We start from the raw sequence: 23623 nt of genomic DNA on the forward strand, positions 1-23623 counted from the left end.
TAGTGATGATGCTAATGATAATGGTGAAAATGCTAAAGATGATGGTGATGATAGATAGATTACATTTATACGGGGCTTTAAAGTTTGCAAAATATTTTATATATCTTTTCTCATTTGATCTGGAGATCAATCTTGGGAGACAGGTACTATTATTAATCTCATTTTACAGAGGAGGAAACTGAGGCAGAGAGGTGTTGAGTGATTTTCAAAGAGTCATATAGCTAGTAAGTATCTGGGGCAGGATTTGAACTTAGCACTATGTCACTTAGCTATCTAATTTTTTAATCCCTTAATTTATCAAATGAGGACCCTGGGATCTGTTCCCAAAGAAGAATGGGAGGAGGTGAGCCTTAATGATTTTAATATATAACACAAACCTGAGAGAAGATAGCCAGGTCTTCAAGAGAAAACACTGTTACAGGTAGAAGGGGAGGAACTGTAAAATAAATAGTGTTAGAGCCACTTTTTCCTTGCAGCGTATGTAACACAAGGAGGCAAACTTTTTTTTTTTAACGAAGTCTGAGGCAGGATGTTGTTGATTAAAAAATGACTAAAAGGACAAAATGATGCCATGTTCCTCAGTGCTCCTTATAGACAACAAGCACAGAACAAATTAGAAAATAACAACCCAAATAAGCATGTAAGCTACCATTCTAACCAGAGACTCACAGCAATGGTTTTAATGGAGAGGGCACTGATTTGAAGTTGAGATCTGTCTAAATCCCAGCTCTGCTACCTATCAGCTGTTATAGCTTTAGGCAAGCTCCCTCCCCACTTTGGGTCTCACTTCCTTCCCCTGTAAAAGGCAAGGGTTGGACTGTATGGCCTTTGAAGTCCTTTCCCAACTCTAGACCTATAATCCTATTATCCTTCTTTGGACAGCCATTCTTTCATCTGTAAAATGAGTAGGTAGGACTAACTGATCTATACTCTCTAACATCTCTGATACCCAATGTAAGTCACCTGCTGGGCCCTTGAGTTTTACTAGTGTCCCCTTACAGAAGAAATCAGCAGCCTCTCTTTACAGCAGAAAAAAAAAGAAGATAGTTGCTAGGAATTCAAGTTAATTTCCTCTTCTTTGTCTGAGAAAGAAGTTTTTTGAAAGCCATGGAGAGGGAACATAATTAGCTCTTTAAAGAATCCTTCTGACATTAACTCTACTCTTGTAGTTTTCTACAGACCCAGCTACCAAAGAGAGCTGTGATTTCCAGATGATTATTAGAACTCAAGAAACTTCCACTCTTCTCTAGGCCCTCTCCTTAGTGACTAGATCAATCTAGAGGTTAAATTTTTTTGTGCCTTGTACCCCTCTTGCAGTCTGGTGAAGTCTGTGGACTCCTCAGGATAAAATTTTAAAATGCATCAAACAAAATCAGTTCTACTGAACTACAACTATCAAATATCAAAACTGTCAAGTTCATGGACTCCTTGAAATCTGTGAACCCCAGGTTAAAAACTCCTGGCCAAAGCCTCTCTTTCCCAGCTCCTTAACACATTTCAATTTTAGAGGTCCTACAAAGAATGAGCTTTTCATATGCCATGTCTGTGAGTCAATCAATTACTATGTATTTTGAACAACCTACATGCCTCACACTGTTCTAGGTGCTATAGAAAAAATAAAAGAAGTAAGAGACATTGGCCCTAAACCTCAGAGAGTTTACAGTCTGCTTGGGGAGACTGGACAAACCATCCATGAAACAATTTAACACAAAGCAGTATGTAATGATGCATTGTTAAATCTTCTTAAGTAAGAATCTTCAAAGAATACACTTGTGCTTTAAAAAAAAATCTGTGAGGAAAGGGTTTCTTGAAAGAAACCACAGGAGCACAAACATGAGTCTCTTTAAAAAGTCAATCTTTTTGTGTGTTCCTGCCACCAGGCCTTCATGAAGGCAATGACTGCATCTGCTTCCCACTCTATAAAATCCTATAGCCTACACTACACAGCAATGTACCCAGGGGGGCTCAGTAAATGTTAATGGGGTGGAGGGGGAGGAGTATTTCAGTATGTTTCAGGATTGCTTATGCATCAGAGCTCACCTTTAAGTGGGAGCAAGCATTTCTTCGGATGAAACCTACATGTAAGAAAACAAAACTTTCCCCTTCAGGTGGGCTACAAACCTGTGAGGTTCCACCCCTTGGTAAGAAATCATAAAGCCAGCAAAGCATCATAAGAAGTATCATGGCCCACTATGGCTTTCCATGACTAAAAGGCCAAAGTGCATGGGCAACTTCCCAGAACATAGTGTTGTCTGCAAAATAATTTCCCCAGTACATTTTCTTAAAACTGTCTCAGATCATGAGAAAAGCCAGCAGAGCAGAAATCAGAAATTTAGGGGGGAGAACACCCTAGCAAAATAGGTTGGTTATGCTTAAGAAGATGGAGGAAGAGGAACAAGAAAAAGAGGAAAAAATTGAGGAAAAGAAGATGAAGAGAGGAGGAAGATGAAATGCAGAAAAAAGAAGAGGAGGAAAACTTTCATATAATAATAATAAAACAATAATAGGTGTAGGGGAGGGGTAAGTAGTAAAGCTGCCAGAAAGCTTTACAAAGGGTGGGTTTTTTTTTTAAAGGCTATACTTGAAAATTCAGTGATTACTAATAGCAGTCCTCCTTTTGCAAACATTTTTGTTATGCATGTGTGGGTGTGAAGAAAGGGTTGCTTTCGTAAGACTCACAACAGGGCATATCATGCACATGGCGCTGAGCTCCATGCAGAGATGGGCTGAAACAAGTCAGCAGGGGCAAGGCCTAAACTAACACACAAACAGCTCCTTCCTGTTCACACTGCCAGGTAAGCTTCTGTGGAACATGAAATGTCAAGACCTATTGTTTTCCTCCACAGCCTGGTGCCGTTGCTGTGAGGGGCTATCACATTTTGGACAATCAGGACTCACTGGACCCTCATGTTCCCTCTTCGTATCCCAGCACCGTCTATGCATCTCAAAGTAGAAACCACTAAGCAGGCCTCAGAGGTTTCTTAGGTCTATCAAAGTGACTGGAACTTAACAGAGTCCACAGTGTTCGAGGGCAACTATCTCAAATTTCACCAGGATCAGAGAAAGCCAGTGACCTCAATTGAGAGAAGTGGTTTCACAATTTCCTATCTTAGAAATCTCCATCATATTGTTACACACACACACACATCCATCAATTCTCACTTGAAAGCAATCCCCATTTGAAAGCAGAGGGAGTTTTGACCATGCATTTCACCACAAAAACTATATCAGGTTAAATTCTATTCCTCCCACTCAGGCTTCCCAGCTACTACCAAATGTCTGTATGTGGAAATTTCAAAAAGAATTTTCACAAAGATCTTCAGCCCCTTTTTGCTATCATAAAACACTATCTTCAAACACACAGACAACTCCAACAGGGTGATAAAATGGAAATGATATTAGATTAAGAATTAGGAGGCTGAGACTCTAGTCATTTTTCTCTTCACAACATTTCTCATGAAGGTTCCCTTCTCTCCACGCACACAGGTAACACCCTGATTCAGGCTCTTGTCACTTCTCTCCTGGACTGTTACAACAGCCTCCTAGTTGGTCTCCTTCTCAAGCTTCTCCCCACTCCATCCAATCCATCTACTACACCACGAAGTGATTTAAATAAAATGCAGGTCTGACATCACCATCTCCACACTTCTCAATAAATACCAATAGCTCCTTGTTACCTGGGATCAAACAGAAGAGGTTCTGTTTGACATTTAAAGTTCTTCACAACTCGGCCCCTTCCTATCTTCCCAGTCTTACTCTGCCCTCCAAGGGTTAGGGTTGGGTCTAGATCATACCGGCTTCTGATTGTTCCTCACACAAAACACTCTGTCTCCAATCCCCATGACTCTGCACTGGCTAATCCCCCATGCCTAAAATGTCCTCTCTCCTCTCTACCTCCATGTCTTAGAATCTGTGGCTTCCTTCAAATCTCGTCACCTTCTCAAGGAGACCTGTCCCAATCCCCAAGGCAGTCAGTATATTCCTTTCTAGTTACTCTGTTATCTGCTTTAATGTATGCATTTTGTATACACAGGTCCCTATATAGAAACACGTTAACCATCCTATTATAAGTAAGCTCCTTTATTGTTTTTACTTTTCATCTGTATCTCCAGGTCTTTATTGTTGTTCTTCAGTTGTTTAGCCATGTCTGACTCTTTAAGACCCCACATGGGGTTTTTCTTGGCAAAAATACTGGAGTGGTTTGCCATTTCTTTCTTAGTGGATTAAGGCAAACAGAAGTTAAGTGACTTGTCCAGGGTCACAGAGCTAGTAAATGTCTGAGGTCAGATTTTAACTCAGGTTTTCCTGACTCCAGGCCCAGGGCTCTAACCACTGAACAACCTAGTTGCCTCTACTTGGCACTTAGCACACTGAATATAATAGTATTTAATGTAGTCCCAGCTCAGCCACTCACTGGCTATTTGACTTTAGGGAAGTCATGTAACTCCTTTGGCATACTTTCTCATCAATAAACCAAGAAGATTAAACTAAGTAATCTCCAAAATCACTTCTAGCACTAACACTCTAGAAATCTAACATTTGAGAGAAGCAGGAGAGACATGATATTTTAAAAGAATTGGCAATAGAGATGATCCAAGAAATACCTTAAAGTCCTTAAAATGAATCTGAATATGCTAGCCAAAAGCATTTTGTAAACTGCACAGTTACAACGTGTAAAGTAAGGGATGACAATAAGGTTACTTTTTAAAGAGTGCCAGAAAGAACTTCATTTTCCTTGGCTGATGAATGGGCATTTCCCAGAGCTCATAAATACATTTCACAGACTTGCCAACCTAATCAAGATGACTTTAGATTAAAATCTACAGGAGGAATACCTGAATAAAACTATTAAACTTGATACTACTGAGGACAACAAATATCACATAGAAAGAATAATGTGGAAGAGATGCCCTGTAGTTCACAAGAGAAAACTGGAAAGGGATCAGGAAGAATGTCTAAGGCCTAAAATAAACAAATACCAACACAAAGACTATGAATAAAGAATCAAATGAACTTGAAATCAGCACAAGCTAAAAAATATGATCATATAGTCTTCAAGGACACTTGGTAAGGTAAATTCATAATTAAAATAGTGGAAAGATATGTTTTTCAAGAGAAACAAAACCAATATGATCAAGTAATAGCAATCTATATTTTTAAAAAGACATATATCCATATACACATATACATCTGCATTGAAATGCTCAAATATTAGAATGAGAACATGGTAGGAGCATTTGGGTTAGGCTAAAAGGAGAAAGAGAAATGAGACTGTTATCAGTATTATACAGACAACCCAGTCAGAAGAAGGATATGGATTATACTTTCCTAATATAGATTACAAAAATGACACGAGCAAGATACGATTGTTATGGGAATTTCAACTGTCAAAATATTTGCTAGGAGGCAACATGACCTAGTTCATAGAACCTTGACCCTGAAGTCACAAATAGTTGAGTTCAAAATCCCATCTTTAACATTTACTGAGACTATGAGCAAATTTCTTAATCTCTCCAAAGCTTAGTTTCCTCACTGCTAAAAATAAGGATAATAATATGTAGTACCTACCTCACAAAGTATGTATGTAAAGTACTTTTAAAAACTTAAAGTACTATATAAAGGTCAACTACTCTTATGCTAAAAGCAGAGCATCTGATAAATTCTTAACTTTCTTTGTCCATAATTTCGTTTCTCTGGAAGTTGAAGAAGTAAGAAAGGGAACTGCTACTCTGGACTTAATTTTGAACAACAAAGCTACTGGGAATAGAACTGAGCCCTTTGAATTTGATGAAGGATTGAATAACACATTGTGAACATAACCTTAATTTGAAACCAATACTCCTGTTTAGTTCATACCACGTAAAACGTTGTTATTGGTTAGCCAGCTGTGCAAGATATATTTTGACAGTCAAACATAACTTATACTCTGTTAAAGACTTCAGAGCCAAAGTTAGAGATGAAAAGAATTAATGTTAGTATTTAACCCTGAATCAATAGAGGTAGTCACACAGATCCATGGTGTGACCACAGTTAACCATAGAGAAAAGGATCAGGAGAACATGTAGGTGGAATATCTTAAGCTCTCAACAGAAAAGAGTCAGAGTAGAAAAAACAAAAATAGTAGCTCTGTGTTTAGAGGATAAAGCTGGTTCCATAATCCTTATTCCCTCCTTCTGTATTCTGAAGACCCCAAGGCTCCATATGCAAAACAGACTCCTTAGAGACCTTGTAGGAGGAATTAATTGTTACTTAAGATGGATGGCTCTGAAACTCCCTAGGAAACCTCACATTGATTTAATCTACTATAGCTTTATAGCTCATGGGAAACTTAACCAAAGGACAAGAATTTTCTTTGGAAGGGGCGGCCAGGTGGCTCAGGGAGTAAGAGCACTGGCCCCAGTGTCTGTATGACCTGGGTATCGAATCCTGGCTCAGATACTTAGCACCACACCCAGAAATAACTGGCCGTGTAACCTTGAGCAAGTTACTTAACCCCAATTGCTTATAAAAAAAAAACAACGGAATTTTCTTTGGAAAATTTAGGCTTATACATGGAAAACGTTCCTATCAACTAAGCTATCCCGAAGTGGAAGATCCTGCCTTGGGAAATAATATGTCCCTTCTCCCTGGAGCTATTTAAGCAAAGGTTAGAACACTACTTGTCGGGTATGTCATAATCAAGATTTCTTTTGGGGTATAAGTTAGATTAAGTGGCTACTAAAGTCTCTTCCAACTCTGAAATTCTATGATCCATGAAATACTAGTTGGAAAAAATGGTAGTAGTGGGAACCATGGAAGAAAGTAACTAGGTCATCTTGGAGTTAAGAGAAAAGAATGATGGGCTTGATAAGAAAATGGAGGCGATGTCATGTGAAAAGAGTGCTGGTTTTGGAGTAACAGAGAGAGCTCAAATCTCACCTGTCATGTAGAATATGTATGTCCTTGGGCAAATCACTTAATCACTCTGAGCCTTAGTTTCCTCTTCTGAAAAACAAATAAAATTTCCTAGGGTATCTCACCCAGCTCTAACAATCCTATGGTACTATGTACCCTCGATATTTTAGGGAAGCATTTTTCAAATTTCTGAGAAAAGTTAGTTATGACACCATAGCCTGAGACTTTAAAAAAAGGAAGAGGGATGAGACTCTCCCCCCCAAAAAAATTACCAAGACAATAACAAATTATCTCTATGAGGAAGAAAAAGGAGAGGCTCTGAAGAAATCAATGTAGCTACACTGAGAGTTGTGACGAGGTCAGGTTTCAAGTAGGCCTATTTACACTATGAATAGAGGGGTACCTAAACAAGGAGTAATAATTAGCTGGGAGGAGAGAGAGAGACTAAGCTCTGACTGGGAGCTATAAGGCATACTTTGTGGAAGAGATGACCCCTCAGCTAGACCTTGAAGGACAGATCAGTTTTTATAGACAGGCATCCAGACAGACAGACAAATAGATAGCTACAGGGAAATGGAATGAAGAAAGGAAAAGGGGGGGAGGGAGGAACAGGACTCTTCCAAGGATGGCAAGTAATATAGTTTGGTTGGAACAACATGACAATGAGTGGCAAGAAATAAGGCTACAGAGGCAATATGGAGCCATATTTTCAAGGGCTTTCAATGAAGAGCTTAAGAATTTGGAGTTATGGAGTGGCCAGGTGGCACAGTGAGTAAGAGTGCCGGCCCCAGTTTTGGGAGACCTGGGATCGGTTCCAGCCTCAGATACTCAGCACCCACACAAAAAATAACTGGCTGTGTAACCTTGAGCAAGTTACTTAACGCTGATTACTTAAAAAAAAAAAAAAAAAAGGAATTTGGAGTTATTTTCAGTGGGCGGCAGTCATTACTTTTTTTTTAGTAAGGCAGTGATAACACAGTTCTTCATAAGGAAGATGACAGGAGTTGTGTTACTAAGTCTATACCCACAACATCATTTTCTCCTTTGTCCCTTCTTTATTCCCTCTGCCACCACCTTACTGTACTTACTATGCTCTCTCATTCTGACCAACCTGGATTATTGCAATGACCCCCTTACATGTAAGTCGTCCAAATAAGGACCACTTTTCTCCCAATCTAATCCATTCTTCATACTACTGTTGACAACCACATTTTACCTAAACTGTGTATCTCCTCTAACATGAAGTACTATCCTCTGCATACAGTAGCCTGCTAATATTTGTTAAATTTCTTGTTAAAGATTAAGAAATATCTCAACTGTTTATAACAATGGGCTCAAATCAACAACATAAAATGTAGTAAGGAGAAATGTAAAATCTTGCACTCAGAGTCCAAAATTAAACTGAACCAATTTTGATCTCAGAGAATAGATGGTGAAACAAATTTCTCTTATTTTGGCAAACAGATTGGGGTCTATGGGTGCAGAATTTGGCATAGAAAGTAATTTTGTTGGTCAGGTTTTATTCAACCATTTTGCTTCATTAAAAGAGTTCAAGAAAGGGCAAAAATAACTAAGATTTTTAAAAAGGCATCAATTATTTTAAAAAATTAAACTGCACAAATATAGGATGAAAAAAAGTAAGTTAACAATAGTTCATATGAGATCGAGGGGTTTCTTCTGATATCATTATAATTTAATTGCCAAAAAAAATCTAGTGCAATCTTGCTTTGCATTAACAAAAGATGAAGTGGTTCCACAGCTTTCTGTCCAGGACAATCCACATCTAGGATTCTTTATCCAGTTCTGGGTATCACATTTTAGGAAAGACATCAACAAGAGTGCCATAGATATGGCAGAATGGCAAAGAGTTTGAAAACCATAATCATATGAGGAACAGTTGACAGAACAGGAAATATTCAGCCAGGAAAAGAGAAGTCATTGTGTGGTATTGGCAGGAGGGAGGAAGCAGATTAAGTGGGTAATGATGTTACATTTAAATATTCATTATTGATCTTTGTATCTCTCTAAGTATCTTCTATAATTCTATAGACACAGCAGGTGCTTCATAAAAGTTTATTGAACTTAATATCTGAAGGTCTAGCCGAGTAATTAATTGATCTGCATTTATTAGGTCCCTACTGTGTGCCAGGCACATGGGAATAGAAAGACAAAAATGAATCACCCTTGCTCTCAGAGAGTTAATATCCTATTGTCAGAGACAAGACACACACATATAGATGTATACAGGAAAAATGTAAAATAAATATGAGGTATTTTTGGAAGGGAGGGTACTAGCAGCTGGGGGCTCTAAAGAAAAACTTCATATCGGAGGAGGATGAGCTAAATTTTGAAAAAAGAAAGGGATTTTACTAGGCAAAGTGTGTGTGTGTGTGTGTGTGTGTGTGTGTGTGTGGAATTAGGGAAAGCTAGTGCAAAGCCACAAGACAAAAGAAGGTATGAGGAGATGGGCAGAGGGATTGGATTGTGTAGTTCCAAAGAGTAAAATTAGAACAAGTGGGTAGAAATTATAAGGAAGTAGAATTAGGCCCAACATATATAAGGAAGAACTTTATAATAATTGCAGCTATTAAAAATGGAATGACCTACACTGTAATATAGTGAGATCTCCACCACCTTAAGCATTGGAGCAAAACCTGGATGACCACCTGCCTAGGACAGCCTCTAAGCTTCTTTCTAATTGATTGATTCTATGATTCATCTTGGAACCTCCTGGCATGTCTCCTCCCTTGTGAATATACATCCTTAATGGCTATTATCCAACATTCTTTCATGTTTTCCTTTCTGAAGGCAGGACAGGTGGAAGGCTGAGATCACTCCTGAACCAAAGAATACATAGATGAAAACTCATCAGTCCCTTGGCCCTAAGCCTAGACACTCCTTTGAATGTTTCTCAGATTCCCACCACTGCTCTTCCACAGTGATCCCAGGAGACAGCTTTAAGATCAGCTAGGTGGCACAGTGGATAGAGCATAGGACTTGAAATGCAGAAAACCTGAATTCAAATCTCACCTAAGATATGTCTCCTTCAGTTTCCTCTTCTGTAAAATGGGTATAATAATAGTTCCTATCTTCCAGGGTTCTTTTAAGGATCAAATGAGATGATATTTATAAAGTATCATGCAATCCTTAAAACACTATATAAATATTTTTTCTTATTGTTATTATTATCATTATATCAAAAGCTTATCAAATTCTTTATTTCATGGAAAAGGATTTCTGAGTATTTTTGCCATTGTTTTCTTTGGTCATGCCACCTCCCCAGGTCAAAGGACTCCCCGCCTTTCCAGACTCTGTTAATGAAATTCATCTAAATTCACATTATATAGTAAGCCCCTACTACATGTAGAACCCTAGTCACTATCATTACAAACATACACACACGCACACACACACACACCAGTTCCTGCTCCTAAGAACCTCACATTTAGTGGAAGTAGACAACACATACACAGATTAACACAAGGTAATCTAAGAAGAGAGGGAACATTAACAAATTGGAAGGGAGAGAGATACAAATAAAAAGGCTTCATGGAAGAAGTGATACCTAAGCTAAACCTTGAAGAAAGACATAGATTCTAAAAGGATGAGGAGTGTGGTGGAGAAATACATTCCAGGCAAATAGGACCACCTATGAAAAGGTAGGGAGATGAGAGCTGTCAGGTTCCGGAAGAAGCTAATAGTTTTGTTTGGGAGGAATATGAATTGTGTAGAAAAGTAGTCATATGAAATTAGTTTGGAAAGCACATGAAAGCCAGATTGTGAAGGGTTTTGAATGCCAGTGCAAGGAGTTTGCATTTTATCTTCCCGGCAATAGACATCTATTGATGATTTTTGAGCTGGGGAATGACATGGTGAGCCTTTTACTTCAAGACCCAGTTCAGGTCCCATCTTGGTTCCCAATACCTAGCCCTTCCTCTCCCACCTTAGATGTAAATGATCTCTCTTGAATTTCTTCTAGCATTCTTCTTTCAACTTACTGCTTAATTAGTATTATGCTTATCTTTGTACATATCTTCTCTCTCCTATTAAACTATAAGCTCCTTCAGGGAAAGGATTGGGTCTTGTTTCAGCATCTAGTAAAGAGCTTTATATGTAGGAGGCATTTAAATATTTGTTGAATTAACCTGCTACCAATTTACAGAGGCTTCCAAGGATCTCCAAGTGATTCCTGAAATTTGCAAAATAAGAATTATACTATTAACATATGAAACTGACAGGTACTTAGTAAAAATTAATGTCCCATATACAAGCAAATAGATATAACTGGTAATGGTCATCTTGTCTTTTTAGAGTTCTTTTTATGCATTTTTTTATTTCTGATTCACATTCATTCAACAAAAGTGGGAAAACATGAGATGAGTATAGTCCAGAAAGATCCTCAACTGGCAACCTTGTGATGAAGTATCAGTAAACCCTGGAAAAATTAGGACACTATATTGGGATGATATGCCACATTTTCCCCATCTCAGATGAAGTCCTTTACCCAGTACACTTCATTTATTCTCCCCTTCTAAGCTTTCTGATCACTGGCCAGTTCTCTCAGTGACACAGGAAAGGGACAAGAGGTGGGGGAGAAGGGAACTAAGAACCTAGGAAAGGGGCAAAAATATGACATGAGGAAAGGCAAAAATAAAGAAAAAATGGGATAGGGATATAAAAGACTGCTAGAGACAGACTAAGAGGCTCTTAAAAAATAATCCCTTCTCTATACCTTGTGAAGACTAATAAATAGATATTAATGTGAGATGTTTCTTCTTATCACAAATTAATATTAACCACATGATCTAATGTGTAGGCAATACAATTGATTATAGAATACGAAACAGACGATTTTTGCCTTTAAGAAATTTATTTTTCTTAGCATATTGCCTTATTTATTTTTCTTAAATATATTCTATTTTAATTAGAAGGAAATTAGTTCCTGGAGATGAGAGAAGCCAAACATTAGACTCCTTTAGAAGAAAAGCTTGTGGATGTTACTAAAAGGTTAAACTAAGAAAGGTATATTTTACTATCAGCAGCTCCATAAATCTTCACACAGTGGTCCTGCAGGGAGTGTAATTCTTCAGAACATTAGCATTGAATTTCCATTTTCCACATAGCTACAAACTGATATTCCTAAAACTCAAGTCTGACCACATCACTTCCCTCCTAAAAAAGTTTCAGTCACTCTCTATCACTCAAAAGAAAAAAGTCTGACCTCCTCTGTTTTCTAAATTTATGTATGTTCCTCCCGTTCACTCACCTTCCATTTCAGGCAAACTGACCCATTTGTTCTCCTTCCACTAGAAAATGCATCTCTAGGATCTTTGCCCAGGCTGGGCCCCAGTGCTAGTCTGCTTGCTATGTCTCTTCATGTTGGCCTCTGGGAATCCCTAGCTCTTTTCAGAGCCTTTCCTGATAACCTCTCCTTGTTTATTATACTCTCCCTGACAAAATGACTTTGCATTTTCCCTCATATTTACTTATTTGGGTACATGTTGTAACCTGTTCCTTGCTCCCTAGAAGAAAATAAGCTCTTTGAGGGTAGGGTCAGGTTGCAATCTTGTTTTGGTCTTTGTATCTCCAGGGCCTAACAGTATCTGGCACTTAAATGCTTTCTTAATTGACTTAACACTCCTCATCCTGTATTACAACATAAATGTGAAATATTTCCTATCCTCTCGATTATTTTGCCTCTCTGTAGAAAGGGCAACAATAGGAACTTCCCCTAGAAAAGGGATTCTTAACCAGATTTATGAACTTGTGGAGTGTATATGTGTGACTGTATGTATGCACACACACACATATATATGCTTATATTTATAGAGCAGTACATATGTGCATGTGTGTACATTATATGTGTAAGATTTTATTTCAATATAATCGGTTTCCTTTGAAATGCTATATATTTTATAGTATACATCTAAAAACATTATTCTAAGAAGGGATCCATAGGCTTCACCAGACAGATCCATGGCACAAAAAACCCTTAAGAATTCCTCCCCTAGGAAGATTACCTCTACCTATCAACACACTTGTCCTTTGATCTTCCCCTTCCCACAAACAGCAGCAAATTAACCTATTCTCCTGGGATCTAAACCAAGGAAAGTTGTTTCCTCTTCAAGCTTTGGAGATGTAAATTCAGCAATTACAAGAAAAAGGAGAGGGAAGAGTTTCAAACATACTGCCTTTGAATACTGTGATTTCAGCTCCTAAAGTCATAGATTGCCTATAGATGGCCAGCACACAGCTAGGCAGAGCATGAAACCCCACTTAATTCCCCCAATTCTGCTTCCTCTGGAAGCAGAGCTGAGATTCTCCTATCTCTCCCCCTGACCATGCTAGTCACTTCAGGCTCTCCCAGAGACACTAATCCTCTTACTGGATTCATTTATTTTCCTCCTTTGTTTCCCATTAAAGATTCGTGTGATCACTGCTCACATGAATAGGACAGTAATTTGAGACACAAGCAACCCAGCTGGGCTTTCCCATTTCTGAAAAGATTAAGCTCGTAAATGTTTCAGTGCAAGCCCAGCAGACCCAGCTTAACACATACAGGGCCTAATGCAGTGTTCTTCTCGGGATGCTCCTTACTATTCCTTGCACAAGACACTATCTCCCAACTCCCAACATTTTCACTGGCTGTCTTCCAAGCCTGGAATGCTCTCTCTCCTCATTGCTGTCTCCTGGTTTCCTTCAAGTCCCAGCTAAAGTTGTATCACTCCTGATCCCCCTTAATGCTAGAGTCTTCTCCCCAAGGATAGTGCCAACTTATTCTGCCTACGTCTTGTTTGTACAGAGCTGTTTGCATGTTGTCTCCCCCATAAGATTCTGAGTTTCTTGAGAGCAGGAACTATATTGGTTTTTCTTTCTATTCCCTGTATTTAGTACAGTGTCTGGCACATAGTAGGTGCTTAATACATGCTTGCTGACAACTGTCATTGACAAAGGCCCTCTGGGCCCTGACAAGGAGCCACGCTTGCCCGGAAACTTTGGAGTCAGTTCACGAGCACACAGATGGGGATTCTACTGCCCCTTCAGTCAAAGCGTCTGCTCATAAAGGGACTTAGCTTAGAGGTTGTTATGGAAAAGCCTCTTTGAAGGTGTCACATTAAATATGATCTTTGTGTTAACACATTTTACCTCTTACAAACAAAAAATTATACTGCATTTTAAAATTGCATTCAGACACTCCAATGCAACTCCACTGAATCCTGAGGTGCACAAGAACCCTGAGGTGCAAAAAAATCTTCTTACAAGTCTCCCCTGTGGGAGAGGGAAGAGAAGTAGGCCCTCACACGCGTCACTGGGCGTCACTGGGCGTGTGCCTGGAAAGAAGTCTCCCTTGGAGAACTCGTCATTGACGCAGAGTAATTAGCCTATGTATTTAATCAGTGGCTTTTCAGGCCCTGGGAAAACAGGGGAGTACACTTTTGGAGCAAGTGATACCTGACCCCATTCCAGAGGCAATAGAAGGGCTCTTCGGGCTCCTGCTGAGGAAGGATTCCTTTAGACTCAGGACACTGGGTAAAGCTCAAAAGGAAAAGGAGGGGTGCATCATGAAAAAGAGGCTCAAAAAACAGTACTCATGGCTGCAGGGTCATTCTTTCAATAGGATTCAGGCCCAGGGCAAATCAATGCACACCATGACTCTCAGCACAAATATTTCCCAACATTTTTATATAGTTTCCATCATATTAAAATAAACATCAAGGGAAGGCTTCATGGAAACATGTAAATAGGGTGACAGAGCCAGAGAAATAGGGAGATGATAGGTAGATAGACATACATATATACAATATAATCATGGATATATTTATATATCTAGATATCTATATCCATCATAAAGTAAGTGTATGTATTTATATGTGCATATCTAGTTATATGTATCATATATTATTATATGGATAGGAACTAGATCTGAGATTTAATTCCTGGATGCAGACAGGCTGGCATTTTTTTCTGCAACTTATAGCCTTACAGAACTGCCTAGAGCACTGACTTGGCCAGGTCACACTGCTAATGTGGGGACTTGAACACAGGTCTTCCTAGTTCTCTCTATACTATGTCACCTCTATATTTATATAAACTCATCAGTCTTTTGGCACCAGATGGTAAAAGTATCTCCTTCACCACCACCTTTACCCACCTAACTACAAAACAGGTGGGATAGATTCAAGAAAGAAAGACTACAGATGTGGCAAATATATTGAAAGAGTTAACATAAAAATGGAACAAACATATGTTAAACACCTAGAGAAAGGTGTTGGGAGAGATTATTTTAAAATTAGATGAGACATGGTCTTTGCCCTAGTGGGGGTCACAGTCTAATGGGGGGTATAAATGACACCTACAAATAGTTATTGTATAAAATAACACATGATAAACTCAGAATAAGTCTTCACCTCCATTCTTCCAGCTTTTTTTATATCCGCTCCCCATATTACTTTGCTTCAACCAATCTTTGAGTGCCCTCCATGTGCCAGGCACTGTATGAGGCATTGTCTATACAAAGTAAAAAACCAAACAAGCCCTGACCTTGTCTGTGGTACATGCTGTTTTCAAAACTCAAAGAGAATGTAGGCTGCTGGAGGGTAGAGAATGTTTTGTTTTTGTTTTGTGCTGATAGTGTCTAGCACACTGCCTAGAACAACATGGCCTCTGAATAAACAAAGGCAGAGGTGACTGACTCTGATAGACTTGGCTCTTCTCAGAAATGTAAGGATCTAAGACAACCCCAAAAGACTCACGATGTGAAATGCTATCTACATCCAGAAAAAGCACTTTGGAGTCTGAATGCAGCTGAAAACATACTATTTGTTCTCCTTTTCTTTTGTCGTTTTGTTTCATTTCTTCATTCTCCTTGTTCCTCCCATTAGTTCTAATTCTTCTTTACATCATGACTAATCATGATTGATTGAAAAATTAATATGAATGTATACATAGAACCTATATCAGATTGCATGCCATCTGGGGAGGGGAGAGGAGAAGAAGGGGGAGAAAACTTAAAATTTAAAATGTTATGGAAGTGAAAGTTGAAAACTAAAGATAAATAAATTAATTATATTTAAAAAATAAACAAATAAAGTTGAACTTTCCTGTTAGAGCACAGGCTGCAAATAAAAATAAAAATTAAAAAAATAGAAATAAGCAAAGGCATATTGAATAAATTAATGAGTGACAGGAGTTTGGGGGAAGTCTTCTTGGGGAGGAAATATTGTTTATGTATTCTCATCACTTAGGCCGGCTAGGTGGCACAGTGAATAGAGCACTGGCCCTAGAGTCAGGAGGACCTGAGTTCAAATATGACCTCAGACACTTAACACAAAAACTAGCCATGTGACCTTGGGCAAGTCACTTAACCCCAACTGCCCTCCAAAAAGCAAAAAAAAAATATATTCTTATCATTGGATGGTGTAATGGAAACATAACTTGAACTAGAAGTGAAATTAGACTTGTGTGCCACTCCTGCCTTTATATTAACTGCTCGGTGATGGGATCCTAGGCAAGTCATTTAATTTCTCTGGCCTCAGTTTCCTCATCTCTAAAGTGAAGAAAGTAGGGTAAGTAAGAGCTTCCTCAACAATACATTTTGAAGTGAGCCCTGGTAGATGTTAAGGCGAATTTCTGCTGTCATGCCCTTTTTTGCTCCATGGATTGCTAAAATCCCCAGCATGGAGGGGGAACATAGCCTGTTTCACTGACTTCAAGGATTGTCATTATCCTTGTCTGCCAAATTCTCTCTATTTCCATCCCAGGAAAATTAAAAGGAACTCTTCCAAACAGGTCTTTGATGTGTTAAGAAAGTCTATGATTCTTTAGGATTTCTAATTCTGAATTCAAAATTTTTGTAACCTAACACAAAACAGGCTTGAAGACCTAGGTTTGAATCCTTCCTCAGATTCTGATTTACTAGTTATGCGACCCTGGGTAAGTCACTGTGCCTCATTTTCCTCATGCATAAAATGAGAATAATATACACAGGATTATTGTGAAGGTCAAATGAAATAATGTTTATTAAATGCTTTCTAACCTTTAAAGTACCATATAATATGTAAGACAGAGCTACTGCCAGTTGGTAACAACTAAGTTTCTAATTATTGTATTTTAGCCACATATGGGGGTTTATTTGGGTGTTGGTTGACAAGTGTCTAATGTGTCACAAATCATGATGATAATGGTAATAATGATGATGATACAGAGAAAAAGCAGAAGAAATTAAAATAATGTAGAAAAAGTATAAGGTATATGTCATCCCTGCTATTCTGTCTACAGCTGCATCTGTCCTGAGGACACTTTCAATAAGCCTAAAGAAGATGAGCTTACATCTAACTGCTTTTAGTAAACTACAAATTTCAGTAACTTTATTTACCTATGCTATATCCTACAAAATTCTAAATATAAAAGAATCATAGCAGGATAGGAACTTGTTTCAGTACCATTTCTTTCTGAACACCATTGAACAAATGAGAAGAGCAATTTTAACAATAATTAATAATAATAATAAAAGACATCAAGCAATTATTATTTAATACGCAAAATCCCCTGGATAATTCAATGTACTATCTGTAATCTATATAGACATAAGTTGTACATATCTTTCTTTGTGACTAAAGGACAAAATATATAGTAATAAGGGAAGACCAATTAGCAAACTAATTAAGCAGGATCTTATTTATTCTTATTGATATCTTATTGCCAATGTTTGACTAAAGTCTTCTATCTCCCTCAAAATTCACATTGCCTATTACTGAAAATATTTGAATTTTACAAGTAAACAGGAATTTTGTCCTTATATTTTTCAGGGATTCTGAGAAAACTATATGATGTAAAAAAAATCAATAAAATATTTCAAAAATTTTCATCAAGAACAGTTGTTTAGTCACTAAAACAGCCTGACATAGTAATAGCTTTATAGAGGTCTGTGGGTTTTCCTAAATTAACATTTAAGTATATATTTTGTTAATAGTACCAATTTATGAACTTTCACATTGTTTTCCCCCTCTCCAAGCTTCAACCTCTCTATTATTTAGCTAGTATGTATACATATACATGTATACTTAATATATGAATGCATATCCAAAATAATATACTTGCATATATATGTATACACATATTCACATGCATGACCAGAATTCATATTTTAGTAGATAAAATCTCTAAGTGAGACTTTTGAAACACCCTGCATATAACTACATGGATATAGAACTTGGAAATAAACTTAATGTAAATAAAAATCTAAAAAATAGCAGAACATATTTACCTAACAGAGGTAAGAAAGACATCATTTGATGAAGAAAAACAATTACATTTGAGACCTTTAAAGAACTTTACAGTCAGAGAACTACCTCGTAGAAATGGTACTTACTTTAGTTTTTTTTTATTATTATTATAGGGTTCTATTTAGGTTTTTTATACCCTATAAAAGTATATAATATATAAAGTATATATAAATATAATACAACATAATATATATGTGCATATATGTGTATATGTGTACACACACATAAACACACACATATAAAAATGAGGTGATTACTATGAGCCCTTCCAGCTCTCAAATTCTGTTATCTATGAATTCTAGGCACAAAATTTCCATGTTCATTAGCACATGATCTTGTTGACAGATTAAGTCTAGAAAAGAAATTTGGCATTGAAAAAAAAAGGAGGGGGGGGATGTAAAAAAAGTTGGAGGTCATAATGTGCCAAACGATAAATATTAGTCTCTAGCGTAGTGCTGTTATTCATTCTTTTTAAAGCAAGCAGAATACTGGAATGTTATAAACAGAAGTGTAGCGTGCAGACCTCAAACTAAATATGAATCAGTGGCTAATTCTATCTTCCCAATCAACCAGGCAATAACCTTGCATTAAAGCTACCAAAGAAAGGTTCCTGTTAGCCCTTAGGCAATTTTACAGGCAGACTTCATCGAATGGTTAAACATTTGCATGAAATGTAAGCTGAAACCTGAACTAGTAAAACTGATTTCCTAATATCGAGTGTATGATACCACCCTCTGCATTCCCTAGACAAAATGAAGACATTTATGGAATAAATATTCTCCTGAAGCATGTATTTACTGTCATTCTACCACACTGTGAAGATTTGTGCTACTACAGAATAAGATGTCATTTGGTATTTCATCAAATTTCAAAAACAAATCAAATATACATCAGTGTTTCCTTAAAATACACACATACACACACGCACACACCAAGAAGTAAAACTTACCAAGCCTTAGTATTAATCTCAAAAATAATAATCTATTTAATATCTCCAGGAACTTTGATTTGTGAATTCATCTCATTTGGTAGACCCATTACCCCAAGTCTGCAATTTGTTGCCCCAAGCCTGCCATTTGCTGCCCCATGCCTACCATTTTCTAAGCAAGTCAAACCTCTGGTTCTTTCTTACCTGTAATCTGACTCTGTCCTTGTGGATTAAAAGGACTTGGTGTAGAGTTCAGGGAGGGCCGTGGGTTCTGAGTCGGGACACCTACTCTCATACTGGGATGAGGAATGCGCCCTAAATCACTGAGGCGTTCAGAGAACAAACTAGGTTTAGAGTCATCAAGCTTCTGTCTGTGCCCTGGAAACAGCAAATCATAAAATAAAAGCATTATTAATATAGCTGAACAATTGGCAATACCAAATATATGTGTGTATATATAAATATGAATGTATAAGAGCTACTAATAATGATATTTTATATTTGTGTGATTATAATGCCTCTAATCTAAAATTAGTTTATAAGCATTATGTCAAATATCACTATTTCCATTTTTATAGATGAAGAAAAAGATCTTCATAAAGAGAAACTGATTTCCCTAAGTTAGTTACACAGTTTATTCAGCAGTAGAAATGCTAATGATAAACTTCTTGCTTAAGTTCTCTGTGAATGAGACCACACTCTCCCCTCACTGAAAGGGCCAGAAATAAGATTTGTATGTGTTAGGGCTCCCCCCCCCCGAAAAAATGTGTTTTTCTCTGTTTTTTTCTTGTTGTAGCTATCGTTTTTATAGAAGAGAGGAAATGAAACTGAAGTCCCAGAGGTCCTCTGTATGTGAAAAACCGTATCCACAGTAGGGACAAGAATAGTAGCATGAAGGAGACCAGGAAAGCATTGTGGTGACCACAGTATCAAAGAACAATTTTTCAGGAGAAAGGTCACATTAATTTTTTTGTTACTTTTCTCATCACCACTAGAAATCTTTTCCAGAAGACTGAAACACAAAACTGGAGCCCTTTCATGAGGAAAAATAGACATTTCATCAGACCATGAATTTAGAGCTTGAAGAGATCTCCAAAATCATAAAAATCCAACATTCACATTCTACAGATGAGGAAACAGAGACCCAGAGGGGTTAAGTGATTTGCCCAAGACCACACAGAGTCAGTGGCAGAGTTAGGAGTAAAGTCCAGGTCTTCTGATTCTATATCCAGTGTTCTTTCCATCGTACCATCAGGCAAGAAACCCTGGCGTTCTCAAGAGGAATCTACATTCTCTGATATATTTCAGGCTAAAATCACATGCTATCTTACAAGCTATGTAAAAAAGGATGTTGTTTTTTGCTTTCTTTAAATCCCAGCTAAAATTCCACTTGCTACAAGAAGATTTTCTCAATCCCCCTGAATGCTAGTGCCTTCCTTCTGTTGAACTTGTCCTTTATATATCTTTTATGTACATAGTTGTTTGTATGTTAGACTGTGAGCTCCTTAAAAGTAGAGACTATGGGTTTTTTCCCTTTCTTAGTATACACAGCACTTAGTACAGTGCCTGGGACCCACAAGGTGATGAATAAATGCTTATTGACTCGATATCACATATATTATCCACTCTGTGTTCTTAGACATATCTAAGGAAAAATAGGTAGTAAATATACTACAGGTAGCCTACAAAGGAGAAAATTCATGTGTGTGTGTGTGTGTGTGTGTGTTTCTATTTCTCTTAGTAGTCCATCTAAGCTTTGTAAGACCCAAGAGAATTTTGGTGGCATATAAATTAACATGTCCTTGTGTCACCACATCTGAAAAAGAATGCAGGTAAGGCTTAGGGAAGGCTCCAAGGATGGGCTCTGGACAACTGTAGTATAGAATAACAGCAAGGAGTCCTAATAAGCCACAAGCTAAATACGAGTGTATAGTATGTTGCTGTTGTTTAAAAAACAAGTAGGATGTTTGGATATATAAATAGAAGTATGTCATGCAATCCTCCCACGGGAGTCTGCACTGGGGAGACCTGTACTAGGAAATAATGTCCAGTCCAAACTGGACTGGGGCCCTGACAATGTTTTCAGTAAAATATGAAGAATTTGAAAAGAGTTCAAAAGAGAGCAACCCAACGAATTAAAGGATTAGGAATTTATTCTATGAAGTAAAGCTAAAGAAGTTTAGATAATTTGCCTTAAGGGAAGGAAGTTTTGTTAAAGGGGGATTAATTTGCCTTTAGGCACAGACAGAAATATTGTCCAGGAGATGGTAGTTAGCAGTAACTGCATTCCACTGACACTGAGCGCAGCACGAGAGAGATGGCTAAGACCCTATTAAGACAGAGTTAAGTTGAACATTTGAATTTCCCAACTATAAGTTGTCTCCAGAAGACAAATTCCTTATTTTATTTGCCCCAAAATGTCTTTTCCTGTCTCCTTATTCATTGACTACACAGCCCAAAGAAAACAGACAGGAAGCCAAGACACAGTAACATGAGTGTAGCTGTCTCCACAGTCAAGCTTGTTCCAACGAGGTCCATTAGCTGAAATGTGCCCCGCCACCCACTTCCTGTCAGTACAAGCTTGAATCGTCTGGTACAGCACCGGGATTGAACCTGAAAAAATCAAGGACCCAGGGAAAGGCTAATTCAAACAGGTGAGAGTTCTTTCCTGACTTTTCTTACTCCCTTCCTCCTACTTACTTGTAGATCTCAGACCCAAAAAGGATTGTGAAGAAACTACCTAGACAAATTGCCTCATTTTTTAATATAAGACACCTCAGGCTCCAAGAGGTTATCTGAGTTGTTTGAGGTTAGGACTAATCACTTTAGTCTACTCTTCCTGGTGCAGTTCCATTCCATTATGCCTCTTTAATTTAGGCATCCTATCTCCCACCAGTTTCCTCTCATATCCCTTCCAGAAGACCGAAACCATTTATGACAATACTACAGAAGTAGTTACACCAAGTCCTGGGTATGCCGAGTACACAAGACAAGTTTCCATTGCAAAGTGAAGCTATAGCAAGTATTTGTTATAGGGTTAAATATATCCTTGTTTTCCTAAAATAACTTCCATGTAACTGAGTTGACCAAGTGTCTTCAAAATCCTTAATCAAAATGTCTTGTTATTATACATTATTTCTTGAGAGCATAGGCTATATCTTACTTATCTTTGAATCTTCCTCAGCCCCTAGGATGTTTTGTTACATACAGTAGATAAATAAATAGTTTTTAAATGTTTATGTTCCTCCAAAATCAGTATTGTTGATAGGGCGTTGACACAGCTTAAGGACTACAACACATGAACAAAAACAACAAAAAACGTTTGTGGATGCTTTTCAGGAATTAATACTTATATGTGCGAAATAATTTAAGGGACAATTCCTACTCAACTGTAAATTCCATGAAGGGTCAGGACTCTAACTTAATTATCTTTGTTATCTCCAATAGCATCTGGAACAGTGTGGAAAGTCCATGGTAACAACTTAATAAAGACCAAAATGAAATAAGGACTGATTAGAGGCAGAGGTAAAATGTTGATCTCTCAGTCTCTTTTTCAGCCTCATGACTTTATATGAAAAATAAAACCAGGAGTCTATGAGAAACATAATAAACTTTGTCTTTGCTTTCTATAGCTGTTTCATTGGCTTACCCTGGTAGCTCTGCAAGAAGTGAATTCAATGCACTGGCCTGGAAACATATTTATGTTTTCTCTTAACCTAACGCTGCAGGGAACAGTACAAGAAAGACTGAAGGACTGGGCGAGGCACAGTGGAAATTTTGAGAACAGGTGATATTTTAAAAACCTAAAAGATCTTTTAGAAATTATTTTTCCAGGCTTTGTTACCAAATCTTTCCGGACACTACTGAGCAGCTGCAAGAACATACATTTCTTTTTTTAGAGACCAGAAAAAAAATAAAAATAAAAAACAAGCGGCCTGTCCCCTTCCTAACCCTGTGTAATTGTTGTGTTACAAGGAGGAGCCAAAGCAGAATAGGTGCCTCATCTTTCATCCATGACAAAATAAAACCTCTAACACCAAACCACATTAGAGTAACACTTGAGTGATGAGCCAGGAGGATAAGATGTGCTTATGTCTTGGGGAGGCCAACAAGCTTCCCTGGAGAACTGGAACCAAGACTACAAAAGGCTAATTTACTTGAGTCTAGAGACAGTGCACTTTGCAGTGTGGGGAAACCTAAAGAATACGTTCTGACACTAAAAGAGAATAAATTTCAAGCAGAAGTGAAAGAAGAATGGAAAAAATCTGTGATATATATATTTGAAGCTCTTAATATCCAAATTGTCTTTCATCTTGATATTCATATCCATCTTGAAACAAAAAATTTCCTAGCCCTTAGGAACAGACAAAAGTCATCATTTTGTCTCAAGCATTCTATTATCTTTTTTAAACCTTGCTTTCCTCCTCTTCCTCCTTCTTAACTTCAGTATTTTTAGGAGAAGTAAATCCTCTTTATAGACAGGCCCATTTGGGAACACAAGTGCTTCCTAGTAAAG

At 37.7% G+C, this 23623-nt stretch overlaps 1 protein-coding gene across 1 annotated transcript in view; it reads right to left on the reverse strand.

The window, feature by feature from the left end:
- RUNX2 (RUNX family transcription factor 2) overlaps window positions 1–23623 on the reverse strand; it is a 176847-nt gene that overhangs the window by 59434 nt on the left and 93790 nt on the right. The window contains exon 4 of the mRNA XM_069065835.1: window positions 19312–19485. Within this exon, the coding sequence (XP_068921936.1) occupies window positions 19312–19485 (174 nt within the window). The remainder of the gene's footprint in view (window positions 1–19311; window positions 19486–23623) is intronic.

This window comes from Petaurus breviceps, unplaced genomic scaffold (assembly GCF_028583685.1).
Source record: "Petaurus breviceps papuanus isolate PSGF00001 unplaced genomic scaffold, PetGlider_PUasm1.0 90701, whole genome shotgun sequence".
In the NCBI taxonomy this organism is placed as follows: domain Eukaryota; kingdom Metazoa; phylum Chordata; class Mammalia; order Diprotodontia; family Petauridae; genus Petaurus; species Petaurus breviceps.